At 49.3% G+C, this 12,341-nt stretch overlaps 1 protein-coding gene across 3 annotated transcripts in view; it reads right to left on the minus strand.

Moving 5' to 3' along the window:
* Positions 1-400: 400 nt before the first annotated feature.
* Positions 401-12,341, minus strand: part of PRPH2 (peripherin 2) — a 31,369-nt gene continuing 19,428 nt past the window's right edge. For 2 of the 3 annotated variants that reach the window (XM_055264123.2, XM_063633135.1), the window contains exons 3-4: positions 8,092-8,338; positions 401-2,221 (exon numbers count right to left, since the gene is read on the minus strand). In XM_055264123.2, coding sequence (XP_055120098.1) covers positions 2,009-2,221; positions 8,092-8,338 — 460 coding nt within the window. In that variant the 3' untranslated portion in view covers positions 401-2,008. Of the gene's footprint in view, positions 2,222-3,995; positions 4,159-8,091; positions 8,339-12,341 lie in introns of those variants that run through there. The other variant, XM_063633136.1, reaches the window with a different exon arrangement.

Raw genomic sequence — 12,341 nt, forward strand, 5'->3', positions numbered from 1 at the left:
ACATTTTGACCAGAGGAGAAGAAAAAATGGCTTGAAGTTTTGCCTAAGTTACTACATTGAAATTCCATGTATTCAGCTCTGGTTCAAATTCCAGCAAATGCTGAGATTATTTGGATATAATAATAGTCACTGTTGTAATAGTCACTGTTCTTACAGGTAAGAGATGGCAAGATGGAGAGATGTGATACCCAAGCCATGTTTATAACAATGATCGTTACCAATGCTTCCCTTTAGGGTGAGTTTCTTTTCTTTTTTTGGCAAATACTAGCTGTAGTAGAGGATTCTGCGATAATATGTTGTTGAATGGGCTTAAACAGTCATTTAACAAAAGTGATTTTCATACAGTATGAATTTTAATATCTATTGGCAGCTGTTAACAGCATAGTTACACTTGTGGGCCTAGAGCAGCACTTTCACCGTGGTTCTCAGCACTCTTGAGAGACGGCGAGAGCTCAGGGACCTTTGCCAAAGATGGCCGGCTCAGCATTTTTTCAGTATGGATCATTCCTTGGCCTCAACGAGATTCAGAAATCTAATTAAACTTGGGACCAATGTCTGACAGGGTGTCCAGACATCTTGGATCTGGTCTTCTGCTTGGGGGAATTAAGCCCAGAACATACCCCAGGCAGCACCAGAAGTCTTATTTTCTCTACACTGAAGTTCTTAGGACAGCAAAGAACCCAAACTCAGTCCAAAGTAACCTCTTCCCAAACACCATCGATCAGAAGCAGAGGTAAATTATGGACTGTTCCCTTTCTGGTTTTTGCCTTCTGGCTTCGGTCTCCAGCCAGGTAGAAATGAGCTCTGTTGAATGTTCATCCAACTGGCGGAATTATGCTGGGCCCTGCCTTGGTCTGGTCACAAGGGCTTGGGAAGTCAGCAAAATCATTCTCTCCTTCCCCTGAAAGCTTCTCTTTCCTAAAGAAAGTGAAAACTCCTGTATTTGCTAGCTCAGGAAGATGGGCTATCTCAAAGAATCTCCTTTGATGCAGAAGCATTCCAGAAATAGTGTTTTTCAAGATGGATATCTCGGGGGAAGAAACAGAAGAAGCTCCCAGAGGATTCCTTGCCCTTTGCTGTGGACAATTAGTGTTGTCCATGGGGCTGTGATGGCCACCTGTGTGAGTGTCCCTGGGCCCACCTAGAGCTGAGGCCTGGTCTCCAAAGGGTGGACTCATGTCTGATTGTTGCTCCTCTTCCACAGCAGGGCAGCAGCCTACCCCACTGCTTCCACAGATGAGCCACAGGAGATCACCTGGCACTTCAGGGGTGGTGGTGCTGGGACACGCCAATAGCCTGACTTCCTCAACCCATGGTTCACTCCAGACTCAGTGACTGAGGGCATGTGAATGGGACACAAAAGCAGGCCTTTCACTGTGTTTTTGGTGGGGGAAATAATCTCCTGCCTTGAAATGCTCTTGCTCCATGATTAAAGAATCCTGTTTAGAGCCCTCAATGCCTTAAGAGTCCATTATTCTTAGAAAAGTGTAACTTTCCCCCAACTTCTGGCATTAAGCAAACAGCCAACCTGTCAATCTTGGCATTAAAAAAAAAAAAGACAACATGGCCATTTTTCAGATTTCTGTGCTTATGCACCAAGTGACACTTTGGATATAGAGTGAAGCAACATGGAGCTCATAAGAGGTAAATTCTAAAAGGGGAGCAGCCCTCAGATACGGCCAGTGGCCATAGGGTGGGACTAAATCTGTGTGAGAAAGATGGGTCCTGGGCTAGTCCTCTGAGAAAGCCCCTGAGTCACCAGGAGGGCATATCCTAGGGCAGCGGGCCTGAAGGGAGCTCATTCGTTCACATTTTGGGTCAGTCATTCAACAACTGTGTGTCAAATGCTTTTAGGGACCCTAAACTTAAATTCCACCCTCAGGGAGAGTCTCTGTAAGATGGTGCCCTCCGGGGAGATTCAGACTTTCAGAGTTGGACGAGGGGGAGATCCACGTTTCTTGGAGTCCACTATTTCTCAGTGTTCGGGAGGGGAGGGACCCCAGGGCCCTCAGCCAGCCTCTGGGGCCTGGCCTGCGTCTGCGCCCTCAGCTTCCACCTGGTTGCCCTTGCCCAGCTTCTTCACACTCTCCAGAAAGGCCTTCCAGGTCTCTGGCACGCTCTTCTCCAGCAGCCAGCCCTCGCTCTCGCTCTCAGATTCCTCGGGGTTGGACACACCATCCAGCGACGTCTGCAGGTAGCGCAGCCCAATTGTAATGGTCACCTGGTGGCGGGAGAGGAGATTTAGAGGCAATCTGGGAGAATCACTGGGAGCTGGACCATTAGGAAACCACAAGAGCGTCAAATTGAGGGTCCCAGAGAGGACTCAACCTGAGCACTGTGGAATGTGGGTTGGTGACAGCCTGCCCCACGCTGCCCTGCCCTCCGTGCTCAACACACCTGACTCTTCTCCAGCCTCATGTCAGACCCCTCTCCTCCTCCCTTTCCAGCCACCCTGGGCTGCTTCGGATTCACCCATGCCCCATATTTTCTCCCCTCTAGGTCTTTATCATCTGCTATGCTCTCTGCCTAGAACCTTGTTCCTCTCCATGTTCATCTGTTAAGTCACCTTCAGCCCTTGGTGAGCTCCCCTGCAGCTCATCCTCCCTCCGTATCCCCTCGGGTCGCTCCCATCCCAGGTGCATTATTCCTGGGTGCCTTCACCTCAGTGCCCCTCTACACCCCGTTGCTTGGCACATATTGGGTAGTTCAGTAACTGCTTTGGGTGGAATTAAGAGGTCACCTCCTTTTCTGCATCTGATGTGTGGTACTTTTTTTTTTTTTTTGAGACAAGTCTCGCTCTGTCACTCATGCTGGAGTGCAGTGGCATGGTCTCAGCTCACTACAAACTCTATCTCCTGTGTTCAAGGAATTCTCATGCCTCAGCCTCTTGAATAGCTGAGGTTACAGGCACCTGCCACCATACCTGACTAATTTTTTTTTTTTTTTTTTTTTTTTTGGTTATTGTTGTAGATATGTGGTTTCCCCATGTTGCCAGCTGGCCTCAAACTCCTGGCCTCAAGAGATCCACCCACCTCGACCTCCCAAAGTGCTGGGATTACAGGCGCGAGCCACCGTGTCCGGCCCTTCCATTATTTTGATGAGCACAGTGATGAATGGATGCTGTTAAAAAATAATTTGGATTTGTTCACTAGCATTCACTGTGTGGCAGACTTGGTGCCAAAATGCCTGGGTTCAAACCCAGCTCTGGCATTTAGCCAGCTGTGTGACCAGGAAACCTCACTTTATTCATCTGGTTTGCAGATTTTCAGATGAAGTGGTGCCCGCCTCGTGTGGATACTGTGACACTTTAATATGTGTAAAACACACAGGCCGAGTGCAATGGTGCATGCTTGTAATCCCGGCACTTTGGGAGGCAAAGGTGGAGGGAGGATTGCTTGAGCTCAGGAGTTCTAGACCAGCCTGGGCAACATAGTGAGACCTCATCTCTACTAAAAATAAAAAATAATTGCTGGGTGTGGTGGCGCGTGCCTGTAGTCCCAGCTACCAGGGTACTTGGGTAGCCAAGATGGGAGGATCTCATGAGCCCCGGAGATGGAGGCTGCAGTGAGCCATGACTCCACCACTGCACTCCAGCAAACACCACCACAGTACCTGGTGCACAGTAAGGATCAACAGAAGAGCAAAAGAGTCAGCTGTAGCTGATAATTAGCTTATTGTTTTCACTTTTTTTTCTTTTGAGATGGAGTCTTGCTCTGTCACCCAGGCTGGAGTGCAATGGCATGATCTTGGCTCACTGCAATCTCCACCACCCAGGTTCAAGCAATTCTACCTCAGCCTCCCGAGTAGCTGGGATTACAGGCGTCAAAAACTTGGTACCACGCCTGGCTAATTTTTATATTTTTAGTAGAGACAGGGTTTCACCATGTTGGCCAGGCTGGTCTCAAACTCCTGACCTCAGGTGATCCGCCCGCCTCAGCCTCCCAAAGTGCTGGGATTACAGGCGTGAGCCACCACACCCTGTTTTCATTTTTCTATAATATATTCCGTACATTCCATTAGCCACTTGTTTCTATACAAATTCCTGGCGTGCTCTCTTCCACTTCTTTGTATGGCACAGCAAACTCTACAAGAGGATGAAGCTGCTCCCTGAGGGCAGGGATGGCCCTTACTCACCTGGCTCACTCAGAATCCCAGCACCTGGAACAGTACCAGGTAGGGGGAGGGCCTCAGTAAATCTCTTTTGAATGAATGCTCTGGGACATTTTATAATTATGGTAGTAGATAATAATAACTGATAGAGTTTTAGATTTATGTTACTATTATTAACTGGAAGTTGAATAAATATTTTTACAGCGGAAAAAGTCACCTCCTCCATGAAGTCCTCTTGATGTGAGCGCGTCCACTCTGATCCCCTCCTGCTTTCCTGAAGGAGGCTCCCTGCACTGTGAGTTTTGCACTTGGTAATGACCCTCCCTTTGGCTCATAAATTAGACATCATGTCCTGACTGCATTGTGAAGCCTAGGTAGGCACAGCCGAGATCAGACTCCTAACATTATGCTCAGCCACCCTTGGCCCATCAGACCTCTGTCCATTAAAGGCCCCAAGTAAAAGGGGCATTTGAATGCCCTCTTCCCAATAAGCTGATCCTCGTCTAATGCAGTCCACTAGATTCCTGTAAAGGTGGGCCACTAAGAGGCAGCCAATGGAAGCCCATTTTCCCACTGACTCTTTTTTTTTTTTTGAGATAGGGTCTGGCTCTGTTAGAGTGCAGTGTTGACATCATGGCTTATGGCAGCCTTGACCTCCAGGGCTCAGGTGATCCTCCTGCCTCAGCCTCCTGAGTATCCAGGACTACACATGTGCACCACCACACACAGCTAATTTTTATGTTTTTGGTTTTGTTTTGTTTTGTTTTCTGAGACAGAGTTTTGCTCTTGTTGCTCAAGCTGGAGTGCAATGGCGTGATCTCGGCTCACCACAACCTCCACCTCCTGGGTTCAAGCAATTCTCCTGCCTCAGCCCCCAAGTAGCTGGGATTACAGGCGTGCACCATTAGGCCCAGCTAATTTTGTATTTTTAGGTAGAGACGGGGTTTCTCCATGTTGGTCAGGCTGGTTGCAAACTCCCGACCTCAGGTGATCCGCCCGCCTCAGCCTCCCAAAGTGCTGAGATTACAGACATGAGCCACCGCGCCTGGCCGTGATTTTTGTGTTTTTTGTAGAGACGAGATCTTGCTATGTTGCCCAGGCTGGTCTAAACTCTTGGGCTCAATTGATCCTCCTGCCTTAGCCTCCCAAATCCTAGCTAATGCCTGCTAGGATTACAGGCATGAGCCACCGCTCCTGGCTCCGCTGACTTCTTTTATGCCTCCATCTCTGGGGCTCATGAGATCCTCCCATCTTGGCCATCCGAGTACCTGAGTAGCTGGGACTATAGGCATGCGTCACCACGTCAGCAATTTTTTTTTTTTTTTTTTTAGTAGAGATGAAGTCTCACTATGTTGCCCAGGCTGGTCTCGAACTCCTGAGCTCAATGCTAGTGAACTTTTATGACTTCTTTTATATTCAGTCTTCTTTTTGTGTGTTTTCAGGGAATGTGGCCATCTAAATTTCCAGCAGCATGTTCCTCTCCTCATTCTACCCACCCAAAACTCTGTGTCAAGGAGTCAGCGACCAATAAATAATCATGAATATGCTGTGTTTGCCTCAACATTAAAAGAAGGCTTTGGCTGGGCACAATGGCTCACACCTGTAATCCCAGCACTTTGGGAGGCCGAGGTGGGGGGATCACCTGTGGTCAGGAATTCAAGACCAGCCCAGCCAACATGATCAAACCTCGCCTCTACTAAAAATACAAAATTAGCCAGGCGTGGTGGTGGGCGCCTGTAATCCCAGCTATTCGGGAGGGGCTGAGGCAAAAGAATCACTTGAACCCAGGAGGCTGAGGTTGCAGTGAGCCGAGATTGCGCCGCACCACTGCACTCCAGCCTGGGCAACAAGAGCGAAACTCCGTCTCAAAAAAAAAAAAAAAGTCGGCTTCCTGGACATACAGTCACCCTTTAGTTTCATGTGGTGAGTTAGAGGAGGTGTTTATCAGCCACAGGCAGGATGCACTGGCTGATAGCATTAGGACAGTGACTCATTTAAAGGAATCTTTGGGAATCTTCTCAATGGAGAAAACTTCCTCACCAAATCTTCCTGGCTTTGTACACTGGGATTTTGAAGTTTGGATTTTCTGCTCTCGAGGTAGCTCAAAGCAGGTACCCTGAGTCACCGTGCCACCTCATTTACTAACAAACAGGTTCTCATGCGACACCTAGAGCTGTGCCTGGCATATGGGTACATGTTTAAGAAATATCTCTGATCACGCGTGGTGGCTCACGCCTATAATCCCAGCACTTTGGGATGCCGAGGCTGGTGGATTATTTGAGGACAGGAGTTCAAGACCAGCTTGGCCAACATGGTAAAACCCCATCTCTACTAAAAATACAAAAACTGGCTGGGTGTGGTGGTGCACACCTGTAATCACAGCTACTTGGTAGGCTGAGACAGGAGACTTGCTTGAACCTGGGAGGCGGAGCTTGCAGTGAGCTGAGATCGTGCCATTGCACTCCAGCCTGGGTGACAGAGCAAGACTTCGTCTCAAAAAAAAAAAGAAAGAAATATCTCTCGGCCAGATGCAGTGGCACACACCTGTAATCCCAGCACTTTGGGGGACCAAGGTAGGAGGATTGCTTGAAGCCAGGAGTTGGAGAGCAGCCTGGGCAACATAGCAAGACCCCATTTCTACAAAAGGCTCTGTGGAGTATGACTCAGGGCACCTGTTTTCAGCTACTCTGCATGTGCCTATAGTCCTAGCTACTCAGAAGGCTGAGGTGGGAAGAGCCCTGAGCCCAGGAGTTCGAGGCTGCAGTGAGCTGTGATCATGCTCCTGCACTCCAGCCTGGGCGACAGAGTGAATTTTTCTTCTTGTCTCTAAAAAAAAATAATAATAAACGATTTAAAATAATAAAAATAAAAGATGAATATCTCTTTAACCAAGGAGCGAATTCAGCACACTCACTGAGGATTTGCTTACACTGCAAGCCCTATAGCTACAGAGAAACTGAGTGTTGCAGATAAGATGAACCCACACATAATTAGACTAACAGGTAAATGAGGACCAGCATCTCAAGAAGCACAAATCCAAACAGTACCCATTTCCTGAACACCTGCACATGCTGTTCATGTTGCCTCCCAATAGTCCCCCAAGCTAAGTGCTGTCACCCCATATAACAGAGAGGTTAAATGACTAAGACCTCAGTACCAAAAAGTGGGGACACAGGATGAACCTCCAAAACATGCTAACTAAAAGAAGCCAAACGCAATATGGGTCCATTTATATGAAATGTCCAAAATACATAAATCCAGAGAATAGTTGCCAGGGGCTGGGGGGCAGGTTGGGAGGTGGTGACTGCTTCATGGGTGTGAGATTTTCTTGGGGGCTGATGGAAATCTTTTGGAACTAGGTAGAAGTGCCTGCACAACATTGTAAATCAACTAGATGACACCAAATTGTTTACCTTTTATAAATCTCACCTCAATTAAAAAAAAATTGTCAGTCGGGTGCGGTGCTAACACCTGTAAACCCAGCACTTTGGGAGGCCGAGGCAGGCGGATCACGAGGTCAGGAGATCGAGACCATCCTGGCTAACACGGTGAAAACCTGTCTCTACTACAAATACAAAAAATTAGCCGGGCATGGTGGCACATGCCTGTAGTCCCAGCTATCGGGAGGCTGAGGCAGGAGGATCCCTTGAACCCGGGAGGAGGAGGTTGCAGTGAGCTGAGATCATGCCACTGCTCTCCAGCCTGGGCAACAGAGAGAGACTCAGTCTCAAAAAAAAAAAAAAAAAAAAAAAATTTAAGTGGTGGGAAAGAAACCAAAAAATAAATAAATGAATAAATAAATAAATACAAAAGGTGGAGGCGCTGGGTGGGTTCAAGCCCAGGCTGATCTGACCCACAGCTCCACTGAAGGCTGTTTCCAAGGAGGGAGGCATGCTCTCCAGGCCTGGCTCCGCCCCCATTAGACCCAAATGGGACCGGAGGCTCTCCCTACCCCCGACCCCCAGCTAGCCCAGGGCCTACCTCGAAGAGCCAAATTAGGAGCGTGACGACACCCATGGAGTTCATGAGGCTGCTGTAGTAGCTCAGCAGGGCAGCCCTGCAGCCACGCACCCACAGGTTGAGCTCCTCCGTCTGGTGGTCGTAACTGTAGTGTGCTGAGTTGTTGGTGATCTGATACTGGATGCAGGGCCGTGGCGAGCTAGGATTGCAGCAGCTGAAGGGAACGCCGTCCACCAGGTACCGCCCATCCACGTTGCTCTTGATTCGACTGGAAGGGAAACAGACAGCTGGAGATGGGCTTCCCGGGCTTCTCACCAGGGGCCACTTCCTCCCATCCCCTGCCTCTGGAAACCTAGAATAGTCATTCACTCGCACACTTGGTATATATTTGCTGTGCACCTGCTACGTGCCAGCCACTGTTCTAGGCGCTGAAGACAAAGCAATGAATAAATGCCCCTGCCTTCCTCGACCTTATGGTCTAGAGGGTTGAGGCAGATGGTAATCCAAGACCCAAGTCAATAGGGAATATAGAAATTCACCCAACCACTCTGTGCTGCCAGGCCCGTTCTTGGGGCCATGCTTGGTGGGTAGGAGGAGCAGCAGGACGGGAGATGTTGATGGACAAGCATCTGGCTGCCACTGGTGATGCCCCCAGCTCCCTCACCAACCTCATCTCCCCCTTACAGGTCACTGATGGCCAAGGCCCTTTCCAGCCAGGTGTTTCCAGAAGGCCTGCTCAGGCCCAGGGCCTGTGCAGAGGCAGAGGATGGAGACCCGAGGCAGGCACAGTCCTTGCCCTCGGAGGATTCCACTCCCAGCCAGGTGGGAGCTCCTGACTCACCTAAGGGACACAGCTGCAAGCAGGTTCTGCAGGCTGATGGGCGGGGCTCCCAGCATATCTTCTGCACTTCTATATTTTTGGGTATATTTGTTTAGAGCTTACCATACATTCACACAGGTTCAGAATTCAAAAGGGATCTTTACAGTAAAAAGTCTCCCCTTCCCCTCAGGCAGGCTGGGTATGTTCTACCTGGCCTGGGGGTGATTACCCAGGTGTTTTATGTGTCAAAACTCACTGAGCTGCACACTTAAGATTCGTGCATTTGGCTGGGCATGGTGGCTCATGTCTGTAATCCCAGCACTTTGTGAGGCCGAGGCAGGAGCATCCCTTGAGCCCAGGAGTTCAAGGCAGCAGTGAGCTATGATCACACCACTGCTCTCAGCCTGGGCAACAGAACAAGACTGTCTCTAAAAAAAAAAAAAAAAAAAAAATATATATATATATATATATATTTGTGCACTTGACTGGGTGCTTGTCATCTAAATAAAAAGCTGCAGCCAGGCGCGGTGGCTCACGTCTGTAATCCCAGCACTTTGGGAGACGAAGATGGGCAGATCTTCGTCAAGGTCAAGAGATCAAGACCATCCTGGCCGATACGGTGAAACCCCGTCTCTACTAAAAATACAAAAATTAGCTGGGTGTGGTGGCACGCGCCTGTAGTCCCAGCTACTCGGGAGGCTGAGGCACGAGAATCATTTGAACCCGGGAGGAAGAGGTTGCAGTGAGCCAAGATTGCTCCACTCCAGCCCGGATGACACAGTGAGACCCCATCTCAAAAAAAAAAAAAAAAAAGAAAAAGAAAAAGTTGCATGTAGTCCAGGTGCAGTGGCTTACACCTGTAATCTCAGCACTTTGGGAGGCCCAGGGGGGCAGACGACCTGAGGTCAGGAGTTCAAGACCAGCCTGGGCAACATGGTGAAACCTCATATCTACAATTAATAAAAATACAAAAAAATTAGCCAGGCGTTGTGGTGCATGCCTATAGTCCCAGCTACTCGGGAGGCTGAGGCACGAGAATCACTTGAGCCCAAGATGCAGAGGTTGCAGTGAGCCGAGATCACGCCACTGCACTCCAGCCTGGGCGATAGAGTGAGACTCTGTCAAAAAAAAAAAAAAAAAAAAGGAAAGAAAGGAAGGAAGGAAAAAAAAACGTTGCACACAAACAATCCATTACATAATAGACTTTTAGAACATAATAGAAAGCATAATGGTTTCCAATACAGATTATTTTAAACAATGTTCATTGAAATGGTCACAAATCTCTTAAAAGATGTCCATGTTTCACTTCTAAATAAAATCTCTTTAATACAAAATGCCTTGGCCGGGCGCGGTGGCTCACGCTTGTAATCCCAGCACTTTGGGAGGCCGAGGCGGGCGGATCACGAGGTCAGGAGATCGAGACCACGGTGAAACCCCGTCTCTACTAAAAATACAAAAAATTAGCCGGGCGTGGTGGCGGGCGCCTGTAGTCCCAGCTACTCGGAGAGGCTGAGGCAGGAGAATGGCGTGAACCTGGGAGGCGGAGCTTGCAGTGAGCCGAGACTGCGCCACTGCACTCCAGCCTGGGTGACACAGCAAGACTCCGTCTCAAAAAAAAAAAAAAAAAAAAATGCCTCTCACTCCTCATCTCTCAGCCTCCAGGTCCTGACCACTATGGCCAGTTCCACCAGAGAGAGGCTTCATGCATGGACAAGCAAACATGTTTTCATTTTTCCTGTTCTTTTTTTATTACTGCAAATGAGAACATTATATACATACTGTCTTGAACCTTTCTTTTTTCCCTTAGCAAGATCTTGGAGATCTTTTTTTTTTTTGGCAGGGGTGCAGGATGGAGTCTTGCTCTGTCACCCAGGCTGGAGTGCAGTGGTGTGCCACCATGCCCAGCTAACTTTTGTATTTTCAGTAGAGACGGAGTTTTGTCATATTGGCCAGGCTGCTCTGGAAATCCTGACCTCGAGTGATCCGCCTGCCTCAGCCTCCCAAAGTGCTGGGATTACAGGTATGAGCCACCACGCCTGGCTGAGATATTTTCGTATCTGTCTGTGCAGTGTCCTGGATTTTTTTTTTTTTTTAATGAGCTGCATGGTATTCCCATTGTGTGGATGGCACATGGGTCCTAGCCAGTTCCAGACTGATGGAAGTTTGGGTTTTTCCCAGTCTCTCATTAATACAAACATGGACATCAGTCATTTTGCATATTGTGACTATATGGAACAGGTAAATTCCTTGAAGATGGATCCTTGCATCAAAGGGTGATCTTGCCAGATACCTGCCATATTTCTCTTCTGGCCTCTCCTGCCAGGGGCTGAGGGTGGGGGGCGGTTCACAAACCCCAACCAGCCATGCTCAGGAGAACCTGTCCTCCACAGCCACATCCACACAGGTCAGACTTTTGATCTTTGCCAACCTGATCTTTGAAAAACAGTATCTCAGGGTTGTTTTCATTTCCATTTTTCTCATTATGAGTGAAGCTGAGCATCTTTTGGTGTGCTCAAGGGCCGTTGGTGGTTCCATTTCCATGAACCTTGTTGACTTCCGTCTATTATGATTAAGACTTTCTAGGAGGGCTGCATGAGGTGGCCTGGGTCATGGCAACCGTGTTTCCACACGCCCTGTAATCCCTGCCCTCTACTTCGTGGGCAGAACACACTGCCCAGAGACCACATGGCCCTGGGTGGCATGGGCAGCACAAGTCGGTGGTAAGAGCCGGACAGCCTGGATTTACTCCTGGCTCGCCCACATGCCAGCTCCATCCCTCTAGACAAGTTCCTTAACCTCTCCCTGCCTCTGCTTTCTTATATTTGAAACAAAGGATTGCATGAAGTGATACATGTAAGAGTGCTTGAAGAGTGCTGGTATTAATACATAGTAGCCACGTGCTGTGAGCAAAAGCCACCTCACTGGGCAGGTGGCCGAGCAAGAGCCATCGAGGCGGTACTCTGAACACCTGGGAGCTGACATCAGGTTGTAAGAACAGCGCCCACCACGCGATAGCATATCACGGGAAAGCCCTCACTGGGGAGCTGGCCGTGCAGGTTCTACCAGCTGTGGCAAAGCAGCTGTCAGCTCTTTGAGGGCAGGATCATGTGGAGCACGCTCCATGGTGGGCCCGACACGGAGCACCTGCCCGCTGACACTGCCTGCCCACCACTCAAAGCCCCACTCCAGCCATGTGCGTGGGGAAGGCAGAAACTGTGTCTTGCTCAGCTGTCCCTCTGCAGCCCCTCACTGGGCACCGGGCTGTGGGTGACGGAGGAGGGCAGGGGTGGGAAGACAAGCTGGAGCAGTGTGAGAGCAGCCTTCAGCTTGGGCCTCCCACTCCCCTCTGCTGTCCCTCTGGAGGGGCCAGTAGCCCCAGACACACTGAGCAGATGGCATCTCTGCAGTGCTCCCTCCCTCCTTCCCCCAAGACCTTCCCCAAAGTGCCCTC

Source organism: Symphalangus syndactylus, chromosome 23 (assembly GCF_028878055.3).
Source record: "Symphalangus syndactylus isolate Jambi chromosome 23, NHGRI_mSymSyn1-v2.1_pri, whole genome shotgun sequence".
NCBI classification, from domain to species: domain Eukaryota; kingdom Metazoa; phylum Chordata; class Mammalia; order Primates; family Hylobatidae; genus Symphalangus; species Symphalangus syndactylus.